General features: G+C 42.2%; 1 protein-coding gene across 12 annotated transcripts in view; it reads right to left on the bottom strand.

Moving 5' to 3' along the window:
- cep170aa (centrosomal protein 170Aa) overlaps window positions 1–27,470 on the bottom strand; it is a 145,849-nt gene that overhangs the window by 88,492 nt on the left and 29,887 nt on the right. For 7 of the 12 annotated variants that reach the window (XM_078229530.1, XM_078229531.1, XM_078229533.1 and 4 more), the window contains exons 2-9: window positions 26,196–26,340; window positions 24,704–24,736; window positions 15,630–15,719; window positions 15,293–15,371; window positions 14,413–14,471; window positions 14,128–14,263; window positions 3,082–3,240; window positions 1,714–2,190 (exon numbers count right to left, since the gene is read on the bottom strand). In XM_078229530.1, the coding sequence (XP_078085656.1) occupies window positions 1,714–2,190; window positions 3,082–3,240; window positions 14,128–14,263; window positions 14,413–14,471; window positions 15,293–15,371; window positions 15,630–15,719; window positions 24,704–24,736; window positions 26,196–26,300 (1,138 nt within the window). In that variant the 5' untranslated portion in view covers window positions 26,301–26,340. The remainder of the gene's footprint in view (window positions 1–1,713; window positions 2,191–3,081; window positions 3,241–14,127; window positions 14,264–14,412; window positions 14,472–15,292; window positions 15,372–15,629; window positions 15,720–24,703; window positions 24,737–26,195; window positions 26,341–27,470) is intronic. The other 5 variants (XM_078229532.1, XM_078229541.1, XM_078229542.1 and 2 more) reach the window with 1 other exon arrangement.

Genomic DNA, 27,470 nt, shown 5'->3' with positions numbered 1-27,470 from the left:
GTAGGGAAAATGCTGGAATCCATTATTAAAGAGGAGATAGCAGGGCATCTGGATAGAAATGGTTCGATCAATCAGACGCAGCATGGATTCATGAGGGGAAAGTCGTGCTTGACGAACATGTTGGATTTTTATGAAGATGTGACTAGGGCGGTTGATGGAGGAGAACCGGTGGATGCGGTGTTTTTGGATTTCCAAAAGGCGTTTGATAAGGTGCCCCATAAAAGGCTGCTGAAGATGATTAGGGCACACGGAGTTGGGGGTAGTGTGTTAAAGTGGATTGGGGACTGGCTATCCGACAGGAAGCAAAGAGTCGGAATAAATGGGTGTTTTTCCGGTTGGAGGAAGGTAACTAGTGGCGTGCCGCAGGGATCGGTACTCGGGCCGCAACGGTTTACCATTTATATAGATGATCTGGAGGAGGGGACGGAGTGTAGGGTAACGAAGTTTGCAGACGACACAAAGATAAGTGGAAAAGTGAATCGTGTGGAGGACGGAGAAGATCTGCAGAGAGATTTGGACAGGCTGAGTGAGTGGGCGAGGATATGGCAAATGGAGTATAACGTTGAGAAATGCGAGGTTATACACTTTGGAGGAAATAATAACAAATGGGATTACTATCTCAATGGAAACAAATTAAAACATGCTACCGTGCAAAGGGACCTGGGGGTCCTTGTGCATGAGACGCAAAAGCCCAGTCTGCAGGTACAACAGGTGATCAAGAAGGCAAATGGGATGTTGGCCTATATTGCGAGGGGGATAGAATATAAAAGCAGGGATGTCTTGATGCACCTGTACAGGGCATTGGTGAGGCCGCAGCTGGAATACTGTGTGCAGTATTGGTCCCCTTATATATGAGGAAGGATATATTGGCATTGGAGGGAGTGCAGAGAAGGTTCACCAGGTTGATACCGGAGATGAGGGGTTTGGATTATGAGGAGAGGCTGAGGAGATTGGGTTTGTACTCGTTGGAGTTTAGAAGGATGAGGGGGGATCTTATGGAGACTTATAAGATAATGCGGGGGCTGGAAAGGGTGGAGGCGGAGAGATTCTTTCCACTTAGTAAGGAAGTTAAAACTAGAGGACACAGCCTCAAAATAAAGGGGGGTCGGTTTAAGACAGAGTTGAGGAGGAACTTCTTCTCCCAGAGGGTGGTGAATCTCTGGAATTCTCTGCCCACTGAGGTGGTGGAGGCTACCTCGCTGAATATGTTTAAAGTGCGGATGGATGGATTCCTGATCGGTAAGGGAATTAAGGGTTATGGGGATCAGGCGGGTAAGTGGTACTGATCCACGTCAGATCAGCCATGATCTTATTGAATGGCGGGGCAGGCTCGAGGGGCTAGATGGCCTACTCCTGCTCCTATTTCTTATGTTCTTATGTTCTAATTGTGGTTTTGGAGAGTTGAGACAATTAAATGGTTTCATTTCAGTGAGAAAAGTTCATGAACCTCACATTTGTGGTTTGAGGTGAGAGTTTAGGGGATATGAAAAAGGGGCTTAATGCAACAGCTGATAGAGACAGAAGTTTGGGTTATCTTAGCTCTAGGATGGTTGGTAGCTGGCAGTTTTAGAAGAGGGGAGAGGCGCCCAATAGCACTTTATGTAGTGGCCCAGTCAGCTATGATGATGGGTGGACAAATCAGACATCAAAATTAACAGATAACTTTTGCAAAAGACTGCACAACAGATTTTTGGTAACTACTAAGAATTTTACCTTTTAATCGTCTCATCTGAACCGTGAGGTCACTTTTTATGCTTTTGCAATCATCATCCACCGATTCCCGTCTCATTCTGGGGGGATCATTTTGTGCCAACCAATCAGCCACTTTACTTTCTGCTGCTATCATTGCAGCCTGGAGTCCAGACAACTCTTTGGTGGCCGGAGGAGATTTTTTCTGCTTGTGACGCTGGTCAGGAGTGAATTTGGTGACATGATCTTTGATTGTCACTTTGCCTGGAGTATGATCATCAAATTCAATTGTAAACGAAGCATGTCCTTGAACGACTGCACGAGAGGCTTCTGTATCCTTTGTAGGAATTTCATGAATTGAACTTTCCATTGTTAGAGCAGACTGATGAAACTCTTTAGTCGGGATTTCAAAATAGCTTGGTTCTCTACAGAATGGATAAATTATTTCCTCTCCCAAGTCTTTGCCATCATTTTCAGGCTTACTGACATCCTTAGCATCTCCTGTAAAAACATAAGAAATAGTGAATTTCACTATCCTAAAGGGCTAAAGTCAAAGAAATCTACAACATTTAAATCTTCCCAGCAATGTCAAATGCATTTCTTTCAAATCTGCACCATTTCCCACAGAGAATCAGAAGTGACAACATTCATACTGTTCAAGATTTGACTGAAGTGGCAATTGCTGATGTACAAATTGCAAACAAAAACCCAATTCTTTACTTTTCAGTGGCATTGTGCCCATGCAGCTTTCTTCAGCTTTTAGTCATGGAATTTCTTGTCAATTGTGTCAATTCAAAACCAACTACAAATTTATCCAAGATCCAATTTATATTAAATGTAGTACAAAATCTTGCATTATTTAGAAGCCATCATAATAATGTAGCAACCTAATCTTGTAACATGCTACATTACAGGCTGATCCTAGTAATTCCTCACATGAATTCCTTGTTTCAAATGGATGGCTCCAATGGAAGCCTAGTACTTTCAGGAGGGAAACAAAACAAACACAATAACCTTTTTTAAAGTTTTATTTTGTAGCGGTGATGTAAGCATAGGGGGTGGGAGGGGGAATACATGTAGTGGTTGAGGCAAATCAACAGTGCAACACGGAGCTGAATATCAAGTAAAAACAGGAAGTGCTGCAAAAACACAGGAGGCCTGACAGCGTCTGTGGAAGTTGAATATTCGCACCCCAAATTTCTTTCCTTTAACTATTTGTTGGCGGATGTGGCAAGCCTGTGACATCATTACAATTCCTGAACATCTTTCAGGAAGTCTATAGTTAATGGATCAGTTGAAAATTATTTCATTAATAGCATATCTCCTGCAAAAACAATAGAAATATACATTCTATCACTGTTGCTGCTGAGAGTTAGTACGGCAGAGACTCACCATTTGGGCTTCCACCTCCTGTAGCACTGCTTTCCATCTTTACAGTCCCGGGCTTGGGATCTTGCTTACTTGAATTTTCATCATCTGCATCATCTTCACCCCACCAAGCAGGCTGTCCATATAGAGGAGTACCACGAGCTACAGGCATAGCAGAAATATCTACCGGACGTCAGGGAAAAAAAAAAGGAACCCAAGAATATTAGTTCTCAAGAACCATGTCTGCCAACAAAGAAGTGAATTTAACTGTTTTAATGAATTTGCGGAAAAACAATTTAATAAACTTAATTAGAGGAATATCATTCAGTATGAATCTCAAAAAAAAACACATTCCCTTTGTGATCATGCTCATTGCAAATATGTTTATCATTATACTGACTAAATCTGTATTCCCTTGCTGATTACCAGGGCCTGTTTTATACTTACAATAGAGGTACCATAATCTTATATGACAATTAAAAACGCGCAGCCCTATCACACAAGTAAATATTAGAACTTATCTGTAATATATTTTAAAGAGTTTAACATTGACAAAAGTTTGTTCAAACTTGTATTTGCCACCCTGTGTAAACTGAAAAGCATTACATCATTCAACAGGCTGCTTACAACCTAGTGGCTGAAAAAGCTTGAGGCAGCTGACCAGTTATGAAATTCTAGCTCACAGCTACAACATTTCAGAATTTGAAGCGTCTCTTTATTATTGTAAATATTCTGCTAGTTAAAATTAGGACCTTGTGCCGATTACACAATTAAGCAGTTTGAATGAGAAAATACAATCAGAAAAGCTTGAATGGGGAATAAAGGGAAAGAAATGCAAGAAAACTTTTAAAAATGTTTTTTAAAAGGATAGAACATTTTAAAAGAACTAATGAAAAATAGGAAGTTTAAGTAATTGCAGTGCATCTCAATTCTAAAAACATACTGTGCTAGCTACTGAATGTAATATCAGCAGCAAATTATTATATTACATTATATACATAAATTGGAGAAGCTGACATTATTGTCCTTAGAGCACAGGGGCAAAGAGGAAATCTGATAGAATAATTTCAAACCAGGAAGAGTTTAACACAAAATACATAAAAGGAAACGGTTTCCAATGGTAAAAAGGTCAATAACCAGAGACCGCAAATTTGAAGTGACTGGCAAAAGAACCATAGGTGACATGAGGAAAAGCCCATTGGCTCCTTGTGGAGCTAGGATATGGAAGGCATTACTTAACAGGTTGGTTCTTGGCCTTTTGGCTCAGATCAAGCATCAGATCAAGCCCAAGATAATGCCTTATCTTGTCAGCTTGGATTTTGTTTTGTCTCTCTTAAGGGATCATCAATTGGACTCAGTCGGGTTTTGAATTTGTTTTTTTGGAAACAAGCAAGGAATGGAATTGGGTGTGCCTGGTCCTCTGAGCATTGGCTTTGTAACTTTTAAGGATGGAGTTTTTAAAAAAACAGGTTGGTACATATAGATTCAATAGCAGTCTTTGAAAGGGAATTGGACAAATATCCAGAGAAGAAATATTTGCAGGGATGCTGTGAAGGAGTGAGACTTTAAAAGGGCTGGTACAGATTTGATGGTATGAATGGTCTCTGTTCTGTGCTGGAATATTATTTGAAGATCATAGTTCTTAGCTTTATAGCGTGAACATCCACTATGCAGTGTATGGACAGGTGCAGGTAATAAGCAGCTGCTTGCAAAAAATCAAAAATGGATGCATCTTTAAGGTTTTATTTAAATCTCAGGAAGTGATTTCAAAGATGTAATTTAACCTCAGAATTCAGATGTTCTAAGCCACTCCAGATCTGCAGATCTTTCTTTTAATTAAAACTTAACTAGATTGCTAAATTTGAATATGTTTGAGGCAATCCAGTTCATAATTCTCTAGGTACAGACATCCCAAAGAAATTGAAGAGAAGATGATTTGTGACATGTATTCTGCATTATTAGCTGAATTTTGTATTGCATAATGTAGTTACGATTTTGTATTTTCAGAATATATCAATTAAAGCTAGTTGTGAACTGCAAAAACCCATGAAACTGGCAACCCTGGTAACAATTAGGAACAAAACTAGTAACCTGAAACAAATGCTTTTTAGAAACAACTCTTGAAGGATAAGCTGCAGACTTCAATATCGCCTCTTCCACCATTCTCACACAAAAAAATCAATTCCATGTATGCTCTTCCCAACATTTCCATCCCCCTCTCTGACCAATGCCTTAGCCTAAACCTATTCTACATAACATCAATCTCATTTCTAATTAAAACCAGTGTTTGTGAACTTCTGTTTACTAATTAGCGAACACGGTAAGAAGTCTCACAACACCAGGTTAAAGTCCAACAGGTTTATTTGGTAGCAAATACCATAAGCTTTCGGAGCACTGCTCCTTTGTCAGATGGAGTGGAAATGTCCACATTTCCACTCCATCTGACGAAGGAGGAGTGCTCCGAAAGCTTATGGTATTTGCTACCAAATAAACCTGTTGGACTTTAACCTGGTGTTGTGAGACTTCTTACCGTGTTCACCCCAGTCCAACGCCGGCATCTCCACATCATGACTAATTAGTGAAACAGGTCTGACCAGCCTTTACATGTGGAGTTGCTGGCGTTGGACTGGGGTAAACACAGTAAGAAATCACACACCAGGTTAAAGTCCAACAGGTGTATTTGTAGCAAACGTCACCAGCTTTCGGAACTGGCTGTTGCTTCGTCAGGTGGGTGGGAGTTCTGATCACAAACAGGGCATACAAAGACACAAACTCAATTTACATGAATAATGATTGGAATGAGAGTCTTTACAGCTAATCAAGTCTTAAAGGTACAGACAATGTGAGTGGAGAGAGCATTAAGCACAGGTTAAAGAGATGTGTATTGTGTCCTGACAGGAAAGTTAGAGAGATTTTGCAAGTCCAGGCAAGCCGTGAGTGTTACAGACAGTGTGACATGAACCCAAGATCCCAGTTGAGGCCGTCCTCATGTGTGCGGAACTTGGCTATCAGTCTCTGCTCAGCGACTCTGCGCTGTCGTGTGTCGTGAAGGCTGCCTTGGAGAACGCTTACCCGAATATCAGAGGCCGAATGCCCCTGACCGCTGACGTGTTCCCCAACAGGAAGAGAACAGTCTTGCCTGGTGATTGTCGAGCGGTGTTCATTCATCCGTTGTCGTAGCGTCTGCATGGTCTCCCCAATGTACCATTCCTCGGGACATCCTTTCCTGCAGCGTATAAGGTAGACAGCGTTGGCCGAGTTGCAAGAGTAGGTACCGTGTACCTGGTGGATGGTGTTCTCACGTGAGATGATGGCATCTGTGTCGATGATCCGGCACGTCTTGCAGAGGTTGCTGTGGCAGGGTTGTGTGGTGCCGTGGTCACTGTTCTCCTGAAGGCTGGGTAGTTTGCTGCGGAAAATGGTCTGTTTGAGGTTGTGCGGTTGTTTGAAGGCAAGAAGTGGGGGTGTGGGGATGGCCTTGGCGAGATGTTCGCCTTCATCAAAGACATGTTGAAGCTCCGGAGATGTCACAGCCTCTCCGCTCCGGGGAAGTACTGAACGACGACGGGTACTCTGTCCACTGTGTCCCGTGCTTCTGAGGAGATCGGTGCAGTTTTTGGCGGTGGCGCGTCGGAACTGTCGATCGATCAGTCGAGTCATATCCTGTTCTTATGAGGGCATCTTTCAGCGTCTGGAGGTGTCTGTTGCGATCCTCCTCATCCGAGCAGATACGGAGGGCTTGTCCGTAGGGGATGGCTTCTTTAACGTGTTTAGGGTGGAAGCTGGAGAAGTGGAGCATCGTGAGGTTATCCATGGGTTTGTGGTACAGTGAGGTGCTGGAGTGACCGTCCTTAATGGAGATGCGTGTGTCCAAGAATGCAACCGATTCCGGAGAGTAGTCCATGGTGAGTCTGATGGTGGGATGGAACTTGTTGATGTCATCATATAGTTATTTCAGTGATTGTTCACCATGAGTCCAAAGGAAGAAAATGTCATCGATGTATCTAGTGTATAGCATCGGTTGAAAGTCCTGTGCAGTGAAGAAGTCTTGTTCGAACCTGTGCATGAAGATGTTGGCATATTGAGGTGCGAATTTGGTCCCCATGGCTGTTCCGTGTGTCTGGATGAAGAACTGGTTGTTGAAGGTGAAGACACTGTGGTCCAGGATGAAACGGATGAGTTGTAAAATTGCATCTGGAGACTGGCAGTTGTCGGCGTTGAGTACTGAGGCAGTTGCAGCAATGCCATCGTCGTGGGGGATGCTGGTGTAGAGTGCCGAGACATCCATTGTGACGAGGAATGCTCCTGGTTCAACTGCTCCATGTGTGCTGAGTTTTTGTAGCAAGTCCGTAGTGTCGCGACAAAAGCTGGAGGTTCTTTGTACAATGGGTTTCAGGATGCCCTCGACATAGCTGGAGAGGTTCTTGCACAGGGACCCATTGCCCAATACGATGGGGCAGCCAGGTGTGCTTGCCTTGTGTACCTTTGGGAGGCAGTAGAGATCTCTAACGCGGGGAGTACGTGGGATGAGAGCACGGAGGGTGCTCTGAAGGTCCGGGTCAAAGGTCTTGATCAGTCTGTTGAGTTGATGGGTGTGTTCTTTGGTCGAATCTGCAGGTAACTGTCTGTAGTGTTCCTCGTTGTTCAGTTGTCGGTATACCTCTTTGCAGTAATCCGTTCTGTTCAGTATGACAATAGCCCCTCCTTTGCTGGTTTGAAGACAATGTTGCGGTTGGTCTTGAGAGCGCGGATGGCGTTGCATTGTGCTTGGGTGATGTTCGGGGCTATCTTGAGTGCGATTGATGAATCTGGCATTGACGCACCTCCTGATGGCTTGGGCATACATGTCAAGTCGAGGGCAGCGGCCTTCTGGAGGAGTCCAATTGGATTCCTTCCTCTTCGGTTGCTGCACTGCGGATCTCTGTCGGCTGTTCCGGTTCATTGGCTGTCTCATTGTGTTTACTGTTGGACTCTTGGGGATTGCGGAAGAACCCCCGCAGCCTCACTCGCCTGATGAATTCCTCAGTGTCTGCTGCGAGACTGATGGGGTCCATTTTGGTGGTGGGGCAGAAATTGACGTTCGAAGACTTCTTCACCGCACAGGACTTTCAACCGATGCTATGCACTAGATACATCGATGGCATTTTCTTCCTTTGGACTCATGGTGAACAATCACTGAAACAACTATATGATGACATCAACAAGTTCCATCCCACCATCAGACTCACCATGAACTACTCTCCGGAATTGGTTACATTCTTAGACACGGTCACCTCAGCACCTCACTGTACTGCAAACCCACAGATAACCTCACTATGCTCCACTTCGCCAGCTTCCACCCTAAACACGTTAAAGAAGCCATCCCCTACGGACAAGCCCTCCGTATACACAGGATCTGCTCAGATGAGGAGGATCGCAACAGACACCTCCAGACGCTGAAAGATGCCCTCATAAGAACAGGATATGGCGCTCGACTGATCGATTGACAGTTCCGACGCGCCACAGCCAAACACCGCACCGACCTCCTCAGAAGACAAACACGGGACACTGTGGACAGAGTACCCTTCGTCGTTCAGTACTTCCCCGGAGCGGAGAGGCTACGACATCTTCTCCGCAGCCTTCAATCTGTCATTGATGGAGATGAACATCTCGCCAAGGCCATCCCCACACCCCCACTTCTTGCCTTCAAACAAGCGCACAACCTCAAACAGACCATCGTCCGCAGCAAACTACCCAGCCTTCAGGAGAACAGTGACCACGGCACCACACAACTCTGCCACAGCAACCTCTGCAAGACGTGCCAGATCATCGACACGGATGCCATCATCTCACGTGAGAACACCATCCACCAGGTACATGGGATAAAGGGGGAGGTGGCTAGATGGGTGGAGAACTGGCTTGGTCACAGAAGACAGAGGGTGGTAGTGGAAGGGTCTTTTTCCGGCTGGAGGCCTGTGACTAGTGGTGTTCTGCAGGGCTCTGTATTGGGACCTCTGCTGTTTGTGATTTATATAAACGATCTGGAAGAAGGTGTAACTGGGGTGATCAGTAAGTTTGCGGCTGACATGAAAATGGCTGGACTTGCAGATAGTGAGGAACATTGTCAGAGGCTACAGAAGGATATAGATAGGCTGGAAATTTGGGCAAAGAAATGGCAGATGGAGTTCAATCCAGATAAATGCGAAGTGATGCATTTTGGTAGAACTAATGTAGGGGGGAGCTATACGGTAAATAGCAGAACCATAAAGGGTGTAGATACGCAGAGGGACCTGGGTGTGCAAGGCCCCAGATCCTTGAAGGTGACGTCACAGGTGGAGAAGGTAGTGAATAAGGCATATGGCATGCTTGCCTTTATAGGACGGGGCATAGAGTATAAAAGTTGGGGTCTGATGTTGCAGTTGTATAGAACGTTAGTTCGGCCGCATTTGGAATACTGCGCCCAGTTCTGGTCGCCCCACTACCAGAAGGACGTGGAGGCTTTAGAGAGTGCGCAGAGGAGGTTTACCAGGATGTTGCCTGGTATGGAAGGGCTTAGTTATGAGGAGAGATTGGGTAAACTGGGGTTGTTCTCACTGGAAAGACGGAGGATGAGGGGTGACCTAATAGAGGTGTATAAAATTATGAAAGGCATAGATAGGGTGAACTGGGGGGGCGGGGGGGTATCAGAAGGACGTATTTTACACAGAGGGTGTTGGGGGCCTGGAATGCGCTGCTGGGCAAGGTGGTGGAGGCAGACACACTGGGAACATTTGTTATCTAGATAGCCACATGAACGGTGTGAGAATGGAGGGATACAAAAGAATGGTCTAGTTTGGACCAGGGAGCGGCGCGGGCTTGGAGGGCTGAAGGGCCTGTTCCTGTGCTGTATTGTTCTTTGTTCATACTCTTGCAACTCTGCCAACGGTCTACCTGATGCGCTGCAGGAAAGGATGTCCCGAAGCATGGTACATTGGGGAGACCATACAGACGCTACGACAACGGATGAATGAACACCGCTCGACAATCACCAGGCAAGACTGTTCTCTTCCTGTGGGGGAGCACTTCAGCAGTCACGGGCGTTCGGCCTCTGATCTTCAGGTAAGCGTTCTCCAAGATGGCCTTCACGACAGTGCAGAGTCGCTGAGCAGAGACTGATAGCCAAGTTCCGCACACGAGGACGGCCTCAATCGGGATCATGTCACACTATCTGTAACCCCCACGGCTTGCCTTGACTTGCAAAATCTCACTAACTTTCCTGCCTGGAAACAGTACATATCTCTTTAACCTGTGCTTAATGCTCTCTCCACTCACATTGTCTGTACCTTTAAGACTTGATTAACTGTAAAGACTCGCATTCCAATCATTATTCATGTAAATTGAGTTTGTGTCTTTGTGCCCTGTTTGTGATCAGAACTCCCACCCACCTGACGAAGGGGCAGCCTGTTCCGAAAGCTAGTGGCATTTGCTACAAATAAACCTGTTGGACTTTAACCTGGTGTTGAGAGATTGCTTACAGCCTTTGCATAACATCACAAAATTTTTCCAAGCCACTTAACAGGAGCAAAAAACACAATTTGACAGCCACTGCTTACTCAAATGATAGCACATGCACAACAAATGCATTTGATCTACTTTACACGTATGAGGATATCAATAGTTTTTATTTACAGGTATTAGCCAAGTTGTGAAAGTTCGATACATAGAACAAATATACTTTTTTATTGAATGAGAAATAACGTCTAAATTCACTGTATACACTAAAATATTTTTAAAAAATCAATTGCCAGAAATTCTAACACTTGGACCTCACAGCTGAGATAGTGAATTGTGTCATTTCAATTTGGCTGAAGTCACATTCAGCTGCAATGTTCTGGTTTAATAAATTTTATTAACTAATTCATTATGGAATCCACTACCACAGATCATACTGGACGGCTAGGATAATTATAAAGAAATACAAGACCTAAATTGGCATACGTTCAAAACTAGCAGAGTTACATTTACTTCCTTACTATACAAAGTACTTACTCACTCCCATTTCTGGTTTCTGAAAATGGATGGTAATGCAGCAGAGTGAACTGACTGTGTAGGCAGAGGCCTTTATAAGAACATAAGAAATAGGAGCAGGAGTAGGCCATCGAGCCTGCCCCGCCATTCAACAAGATCATGGCTGATCTGAAGCGAATCAGTTCCACTTACCCGCCTGCTCCCCATATCCCTTATCGATCAGAAATCTATCTACCCGTGATTTAAACATATTCAACGAGGGAGCCTCCACCACTTCAATGGGCAGAGAATTCCAGAGATTCACTACCCTTCGAGAGAAGAAGTTCCCCCTCAACTCTGTTCTGAACCGGCCCCCACGTATTTTGAGGCTGTGCCCTCTAGTTCTGGTTTCCCTTCTAAGTGGAAAGAATCTCTCCACCTCTACCCTATCCAGCCCCTTCATTATCTTATATGTCTCTAAAAGATCACCCCTCAGCCTTCTAAACTCCAACGAGTACAGACCCAATCTGTTCAATCTCTCCTCATAAGCTACACCCCTCATCTCCGGTATCAACCTGGTGAACCTTCTCTGCACTCCCTCCAAAGCCAATATATCCTTTCGCAAATAAGGGGACCAAAACTGCACACAGTACTCCAGTTGCGGCCTCACCAGTGCCTTGTATAGTTGCAGCAAGACCTCCCTGCTTTTATATTCTATCCCCCTCACAATAAAGGCCAACATTCCATTCACCTTCTTGATCACCTGCTGCACCCGCAGACTGAGTTTTTGTGATTCGTGCACAAGGACCCCCAGATCCCTCTGCACAGTAGCATGATGTAATTTTTCTCCATTTAAATAATATTCCAATTTACTGTTACTTCTTCCAAAGTGGATAACCTCACATTTGCCAACATTATATTCCATCTGCCAGATCCTCGCCCAGCCTATCCAAATCTCTCTGCAGACTTTCCGCGTCCTCCACGCAATTTGCTTTCCCACTCATCTTCGTGTCATCAACAAACTTTGATACCCTACACTCAGTCCCCTCCTCCAGATCATCTATGTAAATGGTAAACAGTTGAGGCCCCAGCACCGATCCCTGCGGCACACCACTGGTCACCAACTGCCAACCAGAAAAGCACCCATTTATTCCAACTCTCTGCTTCCTGTTAGATAGCCAATCTCCAATCCACGCCAACACCTTACCCCCAACTCCGTGTACCCCAATCTTCTGCAGCAACCTTTTGTGAGGCACCTTATCGAATGCCTTCTGGAAATCTAAAAACACCACATCCACCGGTTCCCCTCTGTCAACCGCACTAGCCACATCTTCATAAAAAACCAGTAAATTCGTCAAACACGACTTTCCCTTCATGAATCCATGCTGCGTCTGCTTGATCGAACCATTCTTATCCAGGTGCTCTGCTATTTCCTCTTTAATGATGGACTCCAGCATCTTCCCAACTACGGACGTTAAGCTAACCGGCCTGTAGTTACCCGCCTTTTGTCTACTTCCTTTTTTAAACAGCGGCGTAACAGTAGCTGTTTTCCAATCAGCCAGCACTACCCCAGATTCCAGCAAATTTTGATAAATAAATACTAACGCATCAGCTATTACCTCAGCCATTTCTTTCAGTATCCTGGGATGCATTCCATCCGGGCCCGGGGACTTGTCTACCTTCAGTCCCATTAGTCTACCAAGCACTACCTCTTTAGTAACAGTAATTGTATTAAGGACCTCACCTCCCACTAACTCTCGATCTCTAATATTCGATAAACTATTTGTGTCTTCCACCGTGAAGACCGACACAAAGAACTTATTTAAAGTCTCAGCCGTTTCCTCGTTTTCCACTATTAAATCCCCCCTCTCGTCCTCCAAGGGTCCAACATTCACTCTATTCCTTTTTATATATTTATAAAAACTTTTACTATCATTTTTAATATTTTGAGCTAGTTTAGTTTCATAATCTATCTTTCCTTTCTCAATCACTTTCTTAGTCGTTCTTTGTTGTTTTTTAAAGCTTTCCCAATCTACTAATTCTCCACTATTTTTGGCCACACTGTACGCATCTGTTTTTATTTTAATATTCTCCTTTATTTCCTTCGTTATCCACGTCCGGTTATCCTTTTTCTTACAGTCCTTCTTTATCACCGGAATATATTTTTGCTGAGTACTTAAAAAAAATCTCCTTAAAAATCCTCCGCTGTTCCTCAGCTGTCCTACCTACCAGTCTGCTCGCCCAGTCTACATTAGCCAATTCCGCCCTCATCCTATCGTACTCCCCTCTGTTTAAGCAGAGGACACTGGTTTGGGACCCTACTTTCTCACCCTCCATCTGTATCAGAAATTCAACCATATTATGATCACTCAATCCAAGAGGATCCCTCACAAGATCATCCTTAATTCTACCTGTTTCATTACACAGTACCAGATCTAAGATAACTCGCTCTCTCGTAGGTTCTGTAACATACTGTTCAATTAAACTATCCCGATAGCATTCTAAGAACTCTTCCTCAAGCCCTCCACGTCCAATTTGAGTCGCCCAATCAATATGCAGGTTAAAATCCCCCATGATTATTGCCGTTCCGTTTTTGCACGCATCCATTATTTGCTTGTTTATAGCCCTCCCCACCTCAACATTATTATTTGGGGGCCTATAGACCACGCCTACCAGTGTCTTTTTCCCCCTACTATTCCTCATCTCCACCCACAACGATTCCACATTTTGCTCCTTAGAGCCTATGTCGTCTCTCACTACCGTCCTGATATTATCCTTTATTAACAGAGCTACCCCATCTCCTTTTTCTACCTGTCTATCCTTCCTAAATGTCTGATACCCCTGGATATTCAGTTCCCAGTCCTGGTCACCCTGCAACCACGTTTCTGTGATGGCCACTAGATCATACTCATTTGTATGGATTTGTGCCATCAACTCATTTACTTTGTTTCGAATGCTTTAGTAATCAACAGATGAAATAGCACAGATGCAACAGCACAATATGTAGCTAACAGGAGAATTACAAAATATATTTAATACACCAATGTTTAAGTGACTAAAGATATATAGTTATTGTAAAAATAAAAATTATTCAATAATAATTACCTGATGCTTTATGCATTTCTGCCACACTAGCCAGTAATTCAACTTTGGCCTCCACTGAGCTGTTGGGTGTCTCCTTTGATTCTTCAGCTTCTGGAGGTTTCTGCGGTAACTGCAATTGACTTGTAAACTTTTCATGCTAAAAACAAGATTTAATTATTTCTGAAAATTCTACTTCAGGATACAGATTAAAAACAAATGCATTAACAACCCAGTGCCAAAAAACAAATACAAAATATATTATACTATTTCACTAGTCAGTTTTCAAGCAACCTTTGTTCGCCTTACCTTGAGTGCTTCCTCTGGGACCCGCAGTTCTCCTCTCGCCACAGTAAACAAATTGGTATGTAAGACATGTTAAGGAAAGGAAGGAAACAAGGGCATTGCGAACTAAAATATATTTAAGCACTGAAACATGACTAGCAAATGTTATGATTGTTGCTGGAGAACTTGTTGTGGGGAAATCAACTGATGACAATCACCAAATGTGCCATCATTCTAAATGACCAGCCTCTGATGGTCTGCCAGGTACCACCTATATAACTAATACATGCACTGATTGCATAACATGCAACAATCTCACACAGCATATCAATGAAGGTCTTAAAAGTCAGAGGGCTTTTAGAAAAGGGAAGAAGGAATCAAGTAGAATTCCTGTTGCCCATCAGTGTCCGGTGACCTTTGCTGGCAAGTATATACGAGGGAAGGACCAGGTTCAGCTGTGATGACTTTCCATCATCAAATAACATGTTCAAACATGAAGAACAACCACAACTAGTAGAGGGTCTGTTGGCACCCAACAAACTAAAATGCAGAAATCACCACCTTCAAGAGAAACAGGAAGAAAATTAGGAGTAAAAATATAATCAAAGTGTAAATTCTTTTTGCAGAGATCTCAAACCCACAATATTATACCAATTACGTTTACCACAAATCATAACTGAGAAAATAATATTTAAGAAAAGATGGAGAACCACATCAGGGAGGAAAGGTTAGAAGGATATACAAATTCTGCTATAAGAGGAGTACGAGGCAGTTTTTGTGGAGCATAAATGCCAGTGTAGACAGGTTGGACTGAATGGCTTGTTTCTATGCTGCAGGCTCTAAGGAACTCTATTTGTAACATTTTACTGCTTACTAACTAAATAGCTCTTTTTGGAAAGGATATCATATCCAAATCGAAGTTTATCATCAATCTTCAGAGTGATATAGGTTTGTTCTGGTATTCGGGCTTCATTAACGAATGTCTGAAAATAAAGGTACCCTGGTCAAGAATTAACGAAAGATTCCTACTTTATCGATCTGAACATTGAACTCTGCCTCCGCAAATTTTATTTTGTGGGGTTCCCTGAATCTATTAAAGAGTAAGCATTAGATACTGCAATATTTTCCCAAGTGCTACATATATTTATTTTAATAGTATTAAAAATATAAAGTTTCAAAAATAAGTTCAAACAAAAATGGTGACAAAGTCACTGAATAATAAGCAACGGTTCGGCACATACCCCATTTAGACTACCGAGATCCTTTACTTTATGCTCATCTTCAGCAGAGTTATAGTTGATAACAGCATGCTGCTTGTCCACACTGCGGGACTGTAAAAGAAAACAATTTCCCCACTTTTGTTTTAGTCAGTGTAAATAAAAAACAGAAATGATAAAACACATTAAAAATTCATCCAAATGCCACCAACCACTTGGAATCTATTGTTTTTGATTTAGCTTTTGAAGACTATTCAACACAGCACAGACTCCAAATTGTCAAATACCTTATTTCATCAATTTAAAGCAGGCGCCGTAAAATTATCTTCATTTGAAATACTATTTTGGCACAGAGATTAAACTAAAGGATTGTTAATGGGTCATTAACTTCAAACTCCTCAAAACCTTCCTCTGAGTGTGCCACATTCTTGACTTTTCCTTTTGCCCTCCAGTTTGGCATCTACTCAATCTAAAGCATTTTGAGATATCTTCTTGCACGTGATGAACATTACAGGGAATCATCTAAATGAACAGGGCACTCCTCTGGTCTGCAAGATAGGATCTTGATCAATATTATATAGTCAACATTAAGGAGGACTAAGTGTTTCTGACATACATACAGTGCAAACGTTAAACTTTTTTCTGTTGTAGTAATTGAGATTACAATAATACAGGAAGCCTTGCAGTAAGCCTCAGATTAACTATTCTGCCTGGAGGCTTCCAGAAATTAGAAGTTTTTCACTGCCTGCTGGTTAAATCTGAGGCTTCAAATGCCTGTGCAATCGCAGAGTGAGTGTAAGAAGAAGCGGTTGGTTAGATATTGTGAAGTTTTCCATGGCAAAGTCATGAGGGATAACACCAAGCAGCAATTCAATCTAGTAGATAACTAAAGCAGCTTAGTATAGCATATGCTGTTAGGTCTTTGAACCCAGTTTAATTTAGGAAAAAAAGAGTGCAGAGCATCGCAGAAGAGACTTTAGATTTAAACAGTAGCAGAATGTCAGTGGGAAATGTAAAAACATACCTAGGGTGATATCACACGTGGGAGGGAGCCGATTGGCTGGTTACTCCTGGTGTCATAGGCTGGTGAGTGCAGAAACAAGAGAAGGGTGCAAATGGCTGGATAAATGGTGTAAGATGGAGGGCTTTAGAATCCTGGGTTATTGGAACTAGTTCAGGCAAACTGGGACTATATAAGCAGGTAGAAGGTATTTTGCATCTCAGCTGGGCCAGGATTAATTTTGTGATGGGTAGGTTTGCTAGTATTGTTGGGGAGAGTTTAAAACAGCTTGGCAAGGGATTGGGATTAGAGTGAAAATTCAGAAAGCAGAGGAGCAAAGCAGGAAATGGAAGACAGAAAATTAGTAAGCAGAGGAAACAAAGGCTAGAAAATAGACGAAGGAGTCTAGCAATGTATATATTTCACTCCAAGTAGTCTACTGAATAAGGCAGAAGAACTGAGGGTACAGTCAAGCAGTTGGAGGTTTGATACCATTGTCATAAGACGCAGAAGCAGGTCATCAAGTCTGCTCCGCTATTCAAAGAGATCATGACTGATCTGATATGATAATCCTCAACTCCACTTTCCCACCTTATCCCCATAACCCTTGATTCTCTTACTGATTATAAATGCCTATGTCAACCTTGGACATACTTAACCCAGCCACTACAGCATGATGCAGTAAAGAATTCCACAGATTGACTACCCCGAGAAGAAATTCCTCCTCATCGCTGTATTAAATTGAAAATGATTTAAAGATAGACAGAAATGGCAGCTCAATGTTCTTGGTTATTGAGTATTCAAACAGATCAGTGGGATGAAAACAAGGACGGGGAAATCACACTATTGGCAACAGAAACAATTACAGTTGAGATAAGGGATAATAGGTTAGAAAGATCATGAAATTAGGTCATATGGGTTGGACTGAAGAACAAAAATGGCAAGAATAAAGGGCAAACATACAAGAGGGGACTGTCATACAAGAGTGGACTAAAGACCCTCAGTCAAAGGGGAAATAGTAAATAAGTAGATAAATCTCTAAGTGCACACAACTGGGCTACAGTAGCGATGGATTTCAACTACCCCAATTCTTAAAATGCATCCAGCAGATTTTTTTTTAAAAACCAGCAAGCCTAATAAGGCTGTTTTGGACTTAGTATTTGGAAATGAAACTGGGGCAAGTGTAAGGGAGTGATCATAATCCAGTTAGATTTGGCATAGTTATGGAAAAGGACAAATATTTGATTTATTATTGTCACATGTATTAGTATACTGTGAAAAGTATTGTTCCTTGCGCACTATGCAGACAAAGCATACCGTTCAGAGAAAAGGAAAGGAGAAAGTGCAGAATGCAGTGTTACAGTCATAGCTACGGTGTAGAGAAAAATCAACTTAATGCAAGGTAAGTCCATCCAAAAGTCTGATGGCAGCAGGGAAGATGCTGTTCTTGAGTCGGCTGATATGTGCCCTCAGACTTTTGTATCTTTTTCCCGACAGAAGGTGGTGGAAGAGAATATGTCTGAGGTGCATGGGGTCCTTAATTATGCTGGCTGCTTTTCTGAGGCAACGGGAAGTGTAGACAGTGTCAATAGGTGGAAGACTGGTTTGGGTGATGGACTGGGCTTCGTTCACCCTTTGTAGTTTCTTGCAGTTTTGGACACAGCAGGAGCCATACCAAGCTGTGATACAACCAGAAAGAATGCTTTCCATGATGCATCAGTAAAAGTTGGTGAGAATCGTAGCGGACATGCCAAATTTCCTTCGTCTCCTGAGATAGAGGCATTGGTGGGGCTTTCTTAACTATAGGGTCGGCATGGAGGGACCAGGACAGGTTGTTGGTGATCCGAACACTGAAAACCATTTCTACTCTGTCCCCATTGATGTGGACAAGCATGGCCTCCACTATGCTTCCTGAAGTTGATGGCTATCTCCTTTGTTTTGTTGACATTGAGGAAGAGATTATTTTCGTCGCACCAGTTCGCCAGATTCTCTATCTCTTTCCTGTACTCCGTCTTATCATTGTTTGAGATCCAACCCACTATGGTGGTGTCATCAGCAAATTGAGAATCGAGATGGAGGGGAATTTTGCCACACAGTCATAGGTGTATAAGGAGTATAGTAAGGGGCTGAGGACTTGTGGAGCACCGTTGTTGAGGACAATAGTGGATAAGGTGTTGTTGCCTATTCTTACTGATTGTGGTCTCTGGGTTAGGAAGTTCAGGATCCAGAGGGAGGAGCCGGCTCCTTTTGGTACAGAGGGAGGAACCCCAATCCACAGAGTTTGGAGGTGAGTTTCGTAGGGGTAATGGTGTTGAAGGCTGAGTTGTAGTCAATAAATGGGAGTCTGACATAGGTGTTATCTAGGTGTTCCAGAGTTGAGTGCAGGGTCAAGGAGATGGCATTTGCTGTGGTAGGTGAACTGTAGTGGATCCAGACAATCTGGGAGGCTGGAATTGATTCATGCCATGACTACTTTCGAAGCACTTCATAATGATGGATGTCAGAAACATCGGCCGATAGTCATTAAAGGCATGCTGCTTGGCTTTTCTTTGGTACCGGGATGATGGTCATCTTCTTGACGCAGATAGAGACCTCAAGATTGCTGTAAAGAAAGGTTGAAAATGTCTGCGAATACTCCCGCCATCTGGTCCACGCAGGATCTGAGTGCTCGTCCCGGTACCCCGTCCAGGCCAGTCGCTTTCTGTGGGTTGACCTTCGAGAAGGCTGCTCTGACATCTGCAATGGTGACCTCGGAAACAGGTTCATCCGAGGTTTCTGGGGTGGACAGCATGCTCTCGCTGACGTCTCGCTCAAAACAGGTATAGAATGCATTGAGCTCATCAGGGAGCACATTACAATCATCTATATGGCTTTTGACAAGATCCCACATGGCAGACTGGCCAGAAAAGTAAAACTCTGTTGGATCCAAAGGAAAGTGGCAAGTTGGATCTAAAACAGACTCAAATGCAGGAAGAAAAGGGTAATGGTTTTTCTGTGACTGGAAGGTTGTTTTTAGTGGGGCTCATTACTAGGTTCCTTGCTTTTGTGGTATATTTCCATGATTAGACTTAAACACATGGGCATGATAAGAAGCTCGCAGATGTGTGGTCATAATCAGGAAGAAATATGCAGACTGCAGGAAGACATCATTAGACTGATCAGGTGGGGTAGAAAAGTGGCAAATGAAATTCAATTCTGCAAATTTGAAGTATGTATTTAGGGAGTGCAAACAAGCAAGGAAATATGCAATAAATGGTACCACACTGGTATGGAGAAGCAAAGGGAACTTGAAGTACATGTTTACAGATCCCTAAAGGTAGCAGAACAGATACCTAAGATTATTAAAATGCTTTTCCTCATTTGCTGAGACATAGAATACAAGAGCAGGATGGTTATGCTAGAACTGTATAAAGCACTTATGTCACCACTAGACTGCTATGTACAGTTCTAGTCATCGCATCACAGGAAGAATGCGATTGCACAAGAGAGGATATAGAGTTACAAGCATTTTGCCAAGACTAAAGAATTCTAGCCACGGGAATGATTGGATAGGCTGCCGTTGCTTTCTTTGGAACAGAGGAAGTGTATAAAATTATGAGTGGTTTAGATAGAGTAGGAAGGCTTACTTTCCTTAGCAGAGAGGTCAATACCCAGGAATCATGTATTTAAAATAATAGGTAGAAGGATTAGAGGCAGGTTGAGGAGCAAAATCTTTCACCGAGAATGTAGAGGGGACTTGGAACTTAGTCTGAAAGAAAGGTATAGGAATAAACACTCATCGCATTTATAAACACTTGGATATGCATAAGTGCCATAACCAAAAAAGCTACAGTCCGAGAGGTGGGAAGTGAGATTAGGCTGTATGGTCCTTTATCACCTGGCATGGACTTAACGGGCTAAATCACTGCTATTGTGACATAAATTTCTGAGGATGAGTACTGTCAATGGGATTTAGCAATGTACCCAAATGTGTTTGGTTGAATATTATATACCATGTCATATTTTTACTTGTGTTCGTTTTACAATATGTTCAGGATGCTTCGCGTCAATTAGCAATACAAACACGGAGATTAAATATTTCCGAATTTACAATGTGTCAGGAACCAAAGAATGTATTCACACAAATTCTTTTGTTCAGCCCCTCATGTTTTCTAACCCTTGTATCACGCAGATTTGAGCGATACTTATTCGGTGCATTACATGGTTTTGGGTGGGATGGGGCATACCTAGATTATGACGCACAAGTATTGCAACTGTGCCGACCAGAGGTTTCTTTCCTCACCGATCATTGTGCATAAGTTTATATTATGTGCAACAACTTAGCAGGAGCTGCAGCTCACTGCCCCACCCATTCCTCCAGGAGTTTTATTAGTTTCTGATGTTAATCATGATTGCCCAAATTATTCACCAGTTTGGTGTCTAATTTTGGTGAAACAAAATTGGGCATGACTGAAGATTTGCTGCTGGGATAAAATAGGTTAAAAAGATAACCATAAAGAAGTTAGGATCCACAGAAAACGTGTAAATTTTGCACACCAAAATATATACTTCGAAGGACTAAGTGCAGTAAAAAGCATTTTTGTGAAATACTAAGGTGTTTGAGAATTCATATGCAGCGTTATTTCTATTCCTATTCTCGTAATTGCAAGATTGCAAATGTTTTCTGGTGAATGGACAACCCAATAAGAAAGTAAAGCAGCATGCAGTGATGGGTTAGGGAAAAACCTGACCAGGATGTCAACCCCATGCTTCTGAATCAAACTTCCCATCAAGTCACTGAATAAACAGTGCAATTGGAATATTTTCCTGACATTGTACGATTGTATAAGTACAAATTGAAAATACCAGAAATTTCCAAGTAGAAAATCACCCATGCATACAAAAGCAATAAACTACTCAGTGACATTAAAGGCTTTTAACTACAAGTTTCTCCATTTGACTGCGCAAATGCTTCTGCTCACATTTAGACAATGAGTGGGAAAATTGCGTTAACTTAAAGAACTATTCCAACCTATCCAAAACACAGGTGATTAGGTCTAAGTGTCAAAGCAGAAGGTCCCTCTTCAGATTTGCTATACTGGCACATCTAGTGGCTTGGACTTTCCTCCCTGCAGCAAAAGCATTGACATTCGGCTCTGACTGTCTAAAAGGAAAAAATCTGCATTGATCTTGTGCGTAGGCTCCTGTGAAAACTTCCTCTTCTTCATGCAACAGGGCCCAGTAAGAGGACAAGCAGCAAGGGCTTCCAATGCAGCATATTACCAGTAAGGTTACACTCCCTTTTGCTACCACAAGCTGAAGACTGGCCCCGTAATGTCAGTCTTCAGCTCAACAACAGGAGAGTTCTTTTACTGATTATTTTAAAACATTGAGACATTTTAAAAATATTTTTAACAGTTTTTTTTAAAAAAGTTTGCCAGGTTATGTACCCTGGCTCTTCTCCAGCACCCTGGCAAAGTTCCTTCCCCTCCAAGTGCTGTTTCCAAAACAGGCGAGACTGAAGAGCTGGGTGGTCATGTTTGGGAGGGGAGCAGGGGGAGCTAGGGAAGGCTAGGGAGATGGGAGTGAGGAGGAGGGGGAAGTTTAAGGTGGAAACCATCCATTTATAGAAACTATCTATTTATTTTGTGATGGGAGCATAAGCATTTGGAGGACTCCTTGATTTATGCCGCTGATCAGAAATGTAGGAAATGTAGGAATTCTCGGAGAACAGTAGTTCTACAGTTGCATCATTTAAACTGGACAGATACTTAAAGGAAAAGCTAAATATTTACGTTTGAAGCAAACCACACAACTCTCTGCAAGATTCAAATTCCAGCCACATTCTCACCACAACATATTAGTGTTACGGAGCAGACGATGATCATTTGCCCTATCGAGTCTGCACTGGCCCTCCAAGTGAGCAAGTCATCTCATACCATTCCTCTGCCTTCTCTCCATAACACTTCACATTCTTCTTTTCAGGTAACAATCCAGCTCCCTTTTGAATGCTTCAACTGAATCTGTGTCCACCACAAAATTGAAGTAGTGCACTCCAACCCCTAACCACTCAGATGCGGGCGTCACTAGCTAATCCAGCATTTATTGGCCATTCCTAATTGCCCTCAAGAAGTGGTTGTGAACAGCCTTCTTGAATTGCTGCAGTCCATGTGGTCTAGGTACACCCACAGTGCTGTCAGGGAGGGTGTTCCAGTATTTTGACCCAGTGATACTGAAGGAATGGCAATATATTTCCACATCAGAATGGCTTGGAGGGGAATTTCCAGGTGGTGGTATTCTCATGCATCTGCTGCTCTAATCCTTCTAGATGGTAGTGGTCGTTGGTTTGGAAGGTGCAGCCTAAACAGCCTTGGTGAATTCCTGTAGTGCATCTCCTACACACTACCACCACTGTTCCATCAATGATGGAGGGAGTGAATGTTTGTGGAAGTTGTTTAACGTACACAAAGGTCTAGATCATTAAGGACCTAGGTCTTTAGGACAAAGGTACTAAATGAAAAAAGATGAGTTAATTCAGACACTAGATAGATTTAAAATTCAAACGGAGGAAGAATTGGATAGATTACTTGAATTTAAAGTGGATAAAGCACTGGGATTGGAAATCGATGCATCCAAGGTACTGAGAAGTGAAAGTGAGAATTGCAAAGGCTATTCCTAACACTGATCCCTGGGAAACTCCACTACAAACCTTCCCCCAACACACAAAAAATCCATGAACAACTACTTTGTTTTGATCACTCAACCAATTCTATATCCATGTTGCGACAGTCCCTTTTATTCCATGAGCTATAACCATCACAAGTCTCTTGTGTGGCACTGTAGCAAATGCCTTTTGGAAGTCCACGTACACCACAAACCACTACTGATTTTTAATACTTCTATCATATCTCCTCTCAACCTTCTTTTCTCCAAATAAAACAGTTCTAACTTCTCCAGTTTATCTTCAAGCTCCTCAACCCTGGAACCATTCTTGAACCATTTTCTGCACCCATTCTAATGTTTTCTGAAGTGTTACTCGAGTAACACTTGAAGAAAATGAAGTTCTCTCAAGAGTGTTGCCTAATAAGTTAGTTAAGGAATAGCCTCTGCAATTCTCACACTCACTTCTCAGTATCCTTGGATGCATCGAATTCCGATCCCAGTGCCTTATCCACTTTAAATACAAACTTATCCAATTCTTCCTCTGTTTGTATTTTAAATCCATCTAGTGTCTGAATTAACTCATCTTCCATGACCTGGGTCACAACTTCTTTCTTCATATAAACAAATGCAAAGTTTTCATTTAGTACTTCACATCCTAATAAAATCCATCACTGTTTATTTATATCCCTTCAACTTCCAAGGCAGGTATAACACCACAAATCACAAAGTAAATATCATTAATTTTAATTCATTCAAGAATGTGCCAAGAAAAGCATTGCCTTCTGCAACAATGCAACATTTCCACCTTCCAAATCAAATTTCATAATGGCCCAAGTAAGATTGCCAATGTAATGTCACATTGGTATCAGATTTTGAACGTAGGTTTACGTCCACCAGAAATTGGATTGATACTTCCCAAATTCTTTTTACTCAAAAGTCTTCAGAGAGAGAGTAGATAATTATCTTAACTAAATAAAAGCAAATTACTGCCGATGCTGGAATTGGAAACCAAAAGAGAAAACGCTGGAAAATCTCGCTGCTGAGATTTTCCAGCATTTTCGCTTTTGGGGTTTCAATTATCCTAACTATTTGAGTTTGGCTGAAATCCAGGGCGATTGTTCAGAGACACACTCCGCCACCCAGTATACATGTGTGTCAGACTAACTTGGAAAATATCCTTTCAATGTTGCAAAAAGAATTAGGTATTAAAAAGTGAGAAAGTGAGACACAAGAAAGAGAACATGCAACCTTACAAAGGTTGAGTAATAATTTTGACTCATCATTCATTTTAATCTAAAAGAGTTCATGACCACACATTTGTTGCTGAGAGAGAAAGAATACAAGAGACGTGTAAGAGCTGATTCACACTGCACTAAATCCTTGTGACAAAATGTGACACACAACTTTCGGAAACAAACTCCAATCCTAAGAAAACTTTTATATTCTTCCTACTCACTCGTATCTGCAGGACTTTGCACACTTTGGCCATCTGGAAAAAATTTAAACATGAAGTTATCCAAAATAAAAATGCATAATAGGTGGTATTGTAGACAGTGAGGAAGGTTATCAAAAATTGCAGCAGGATCTTGATCAGCTGGGGAAGTGTGCCGAGAAATGGCAAATGGAGTTCAATACAGATAAGTGTGAGGTGTTGCATTTTAGAAAGTCAAATTAAGGTAGCACTTTCATGGTGAATGGTAGGACTTTAGGGAGTATCGTCAAACAGAAGGACCTTGGAGTTCAGCTGCATGGTTCTCTAAAGGTGGAGTCACAGGTAGATAGGGCAGTGAAGGCGGCTTTTGACGTGCTGGCCTTCATCAGTCAGGGCATCGAGTATAGAAGTCGGGAAGTTATGTTGCAGTTGTACAGGACGTTGGCGAGGTCGCATCTGGAGTAGTGTGTTCAGTTTTGGTTGCCTTGCTATAGGAAAGATGTTATTAAACTGGAGAGTGTGTAGGAGAGAGTGCAGAAGAGATTTGCAAGTATGTTGCCAGGACTCAAGGGACTGAGTTATAGGGAGAGTTTGGACAGGCTAGGACTTTTTACTTTGGAGCGTAGGAGACTGAGGGGTGATCTTATGGTGGTATATAAAATCATGAGGCATGGATAGGGTGAATGCACTCAGTCTTCCCCCCCCCCCCCCCCAAGAGTTGGGAAATCGAGAACAAGAGGACATAGTTTAAAATTACAAGAGAAAAGAATTAATGGGAACCTGAGGAGTTACTTTTTTTTTTACACAGAGGGTGGTATGTATGTGGAATGAGCTACCGGAGGAAGTGGTTGAGGCAGGGACATTGACATCATTTGAAAGGCATTTGGACAGATACATGGATAAGAAAGGTTTAGGGGGATATGGGCCAAATGGGGTTAGCTTAGATGGGCATTTTGGTCGGCTTGGACCAGTTTGGACCGAAGGGCCCGTCCCCATGCTGTAGATTCTATGATTCTATAAAGAGGGGGGGAAAGAAAACAAAAGCTTTAGAAATGCTGGAAAACACTTGGGGGTTAATTCTTTCGGCAAATCATAAGAACTGAAATGAACTTGCGTGACATACATAAAGATGGCAATGAATCCATGTTGAAAAAAACTACACCATGAGCCTAATTAAACTTGAAGCCAGGAAAGTTGGATTTCAGACAAATATTAGATGTGGCAATACTGAAACATTTCACTTTGGATTCATTCAAGTCTGCTGCTTCCCTCTCCTAAACTGAATATATACAGAGAGCAAATCACATTCAGAGAGTCAAGATGATGTCTGAATTCCATACTCACTGATATGGCTTATTGTAAACAAGATGAATTATTTAAATAAATGCATTCAAGAGATTCAAACAAAAAACGTCAGTTAAACTGAATCACCTTGCAGGCATTTTGAGTTCACTTGTGTATATAGCTGCATCAAAAGCTACAAGACAATTCTAGTAAGGCTTGAGATGAACATTACCTGCAACATCAATTCACAGTCATCCCGGCCTACAAAGATCATTTCACGTGGCAGCCGGTGACGTGTGCCTCCGCTGCTCACCAAAAACCAGGATGTTAAGCTCATTTTCTGTAGTTACTAAATGCTGTTTCAACGCTACGTCATCCTGTGGAGAGGAAAAGAAAACATATTTTTAGGTTCACTTATTCTTCACAGTACTACTAGAAGCATATACTATGCGTCTTTCCATAAGCGTTGGTGGATTCTCTGTACTGATTAAAGCCAGATGTCAGAAGCCATCACAGGAAATGACAGATTCTGCTGGATTTGAAGATGGCTGGAAATTTATATACAAGCCACCAGCTGTTATGAAGTGCAACTGCTTGATACTTGCAGACTCTGAAAATTAACAGCCAATGGAAAAAAAACAGCAAAAACAATTAAATTATTGCTCTGATTTCCTATAGAGTTACATGGTGCAGGACTCTTCCCACATAGCATCAAGAGTCTTTTGTAAAACGATTCATTGTATCACAGCAGATGCATAACTTTCAACCACTTAAATAGTGGCTTTATTGTTTGACATTTGTGAATGTGCTGTATGACAGACTCTGAATGGTTACTATGTGAATACATCATTGCTGCAGCAGAAAAAGACTGCCTCAGAGGAAGCTGCTTAAACACCTTGCGGAAGAGAGAAATATTTGCAACATTCTTTAACAAAATATTAAAACTCTAGCATTACTTCGCAATATTTTTAGCACCACAGTTTATAGTACGTTTCCCTTTAAATATGGATAACGTGAATCTAACCACAGTAGTCTGCCTTTCCTAATTTCTGTAGTGTCACAATCTCAGTTGATGTTATAACTGGACAGGAAGATCCCAGAATGGAACCCTGGCTCAAAAGGCTGTGACTTTTACTTTCCTTAAAATCAAACGTGGAGGAACAGAATCCCAAGACCACTAATTAACCTTAACAAGGGGAAAAATATTAAACATAAAAAATGGATTATAATACTCCTTTACTCATTTAGCTTAACAATTACACACAGGTTTTAAGATTAATACGGATAACAAAGTACATTTGAAGCTGCAACGGTCACATTAGCACACAAAATTAGTGTTTACAGATTTCTTCTCAGAATTTCCCCAGCTGATTGTCAAATGAGTGCTTCCAAACTCCACTCCAAAAATACACTTTACTATCTTCTCTCGTGGTGATACATTCGCTTAGTGGTGCACATTCAGAAATCAATCCACATTTCTCAAATGGCACTTTTGACCAGAGTTTCT

This window comes from Mustelus asterias, chromosome 15 (assembly GCF_964213995.1).
Source record: "Mustelus asterias chromosome 15, sMusAst1.hap1.1, whole genome shotgun sequence".
In the NCBI taxonomy this organism is placed as follows: domain Eukaryota; kingdom Metazoa; phylum Chordata; class Chondrichthyes; order Carcharhiniformes; family Triakidae; genus Mustelus; species Mustelus asterias.
The sequence above is the reverse complement of the archived record's forward strand: the minus strand, read 5'-3'. Positions and strand labels throughout refer to the sequence as shown.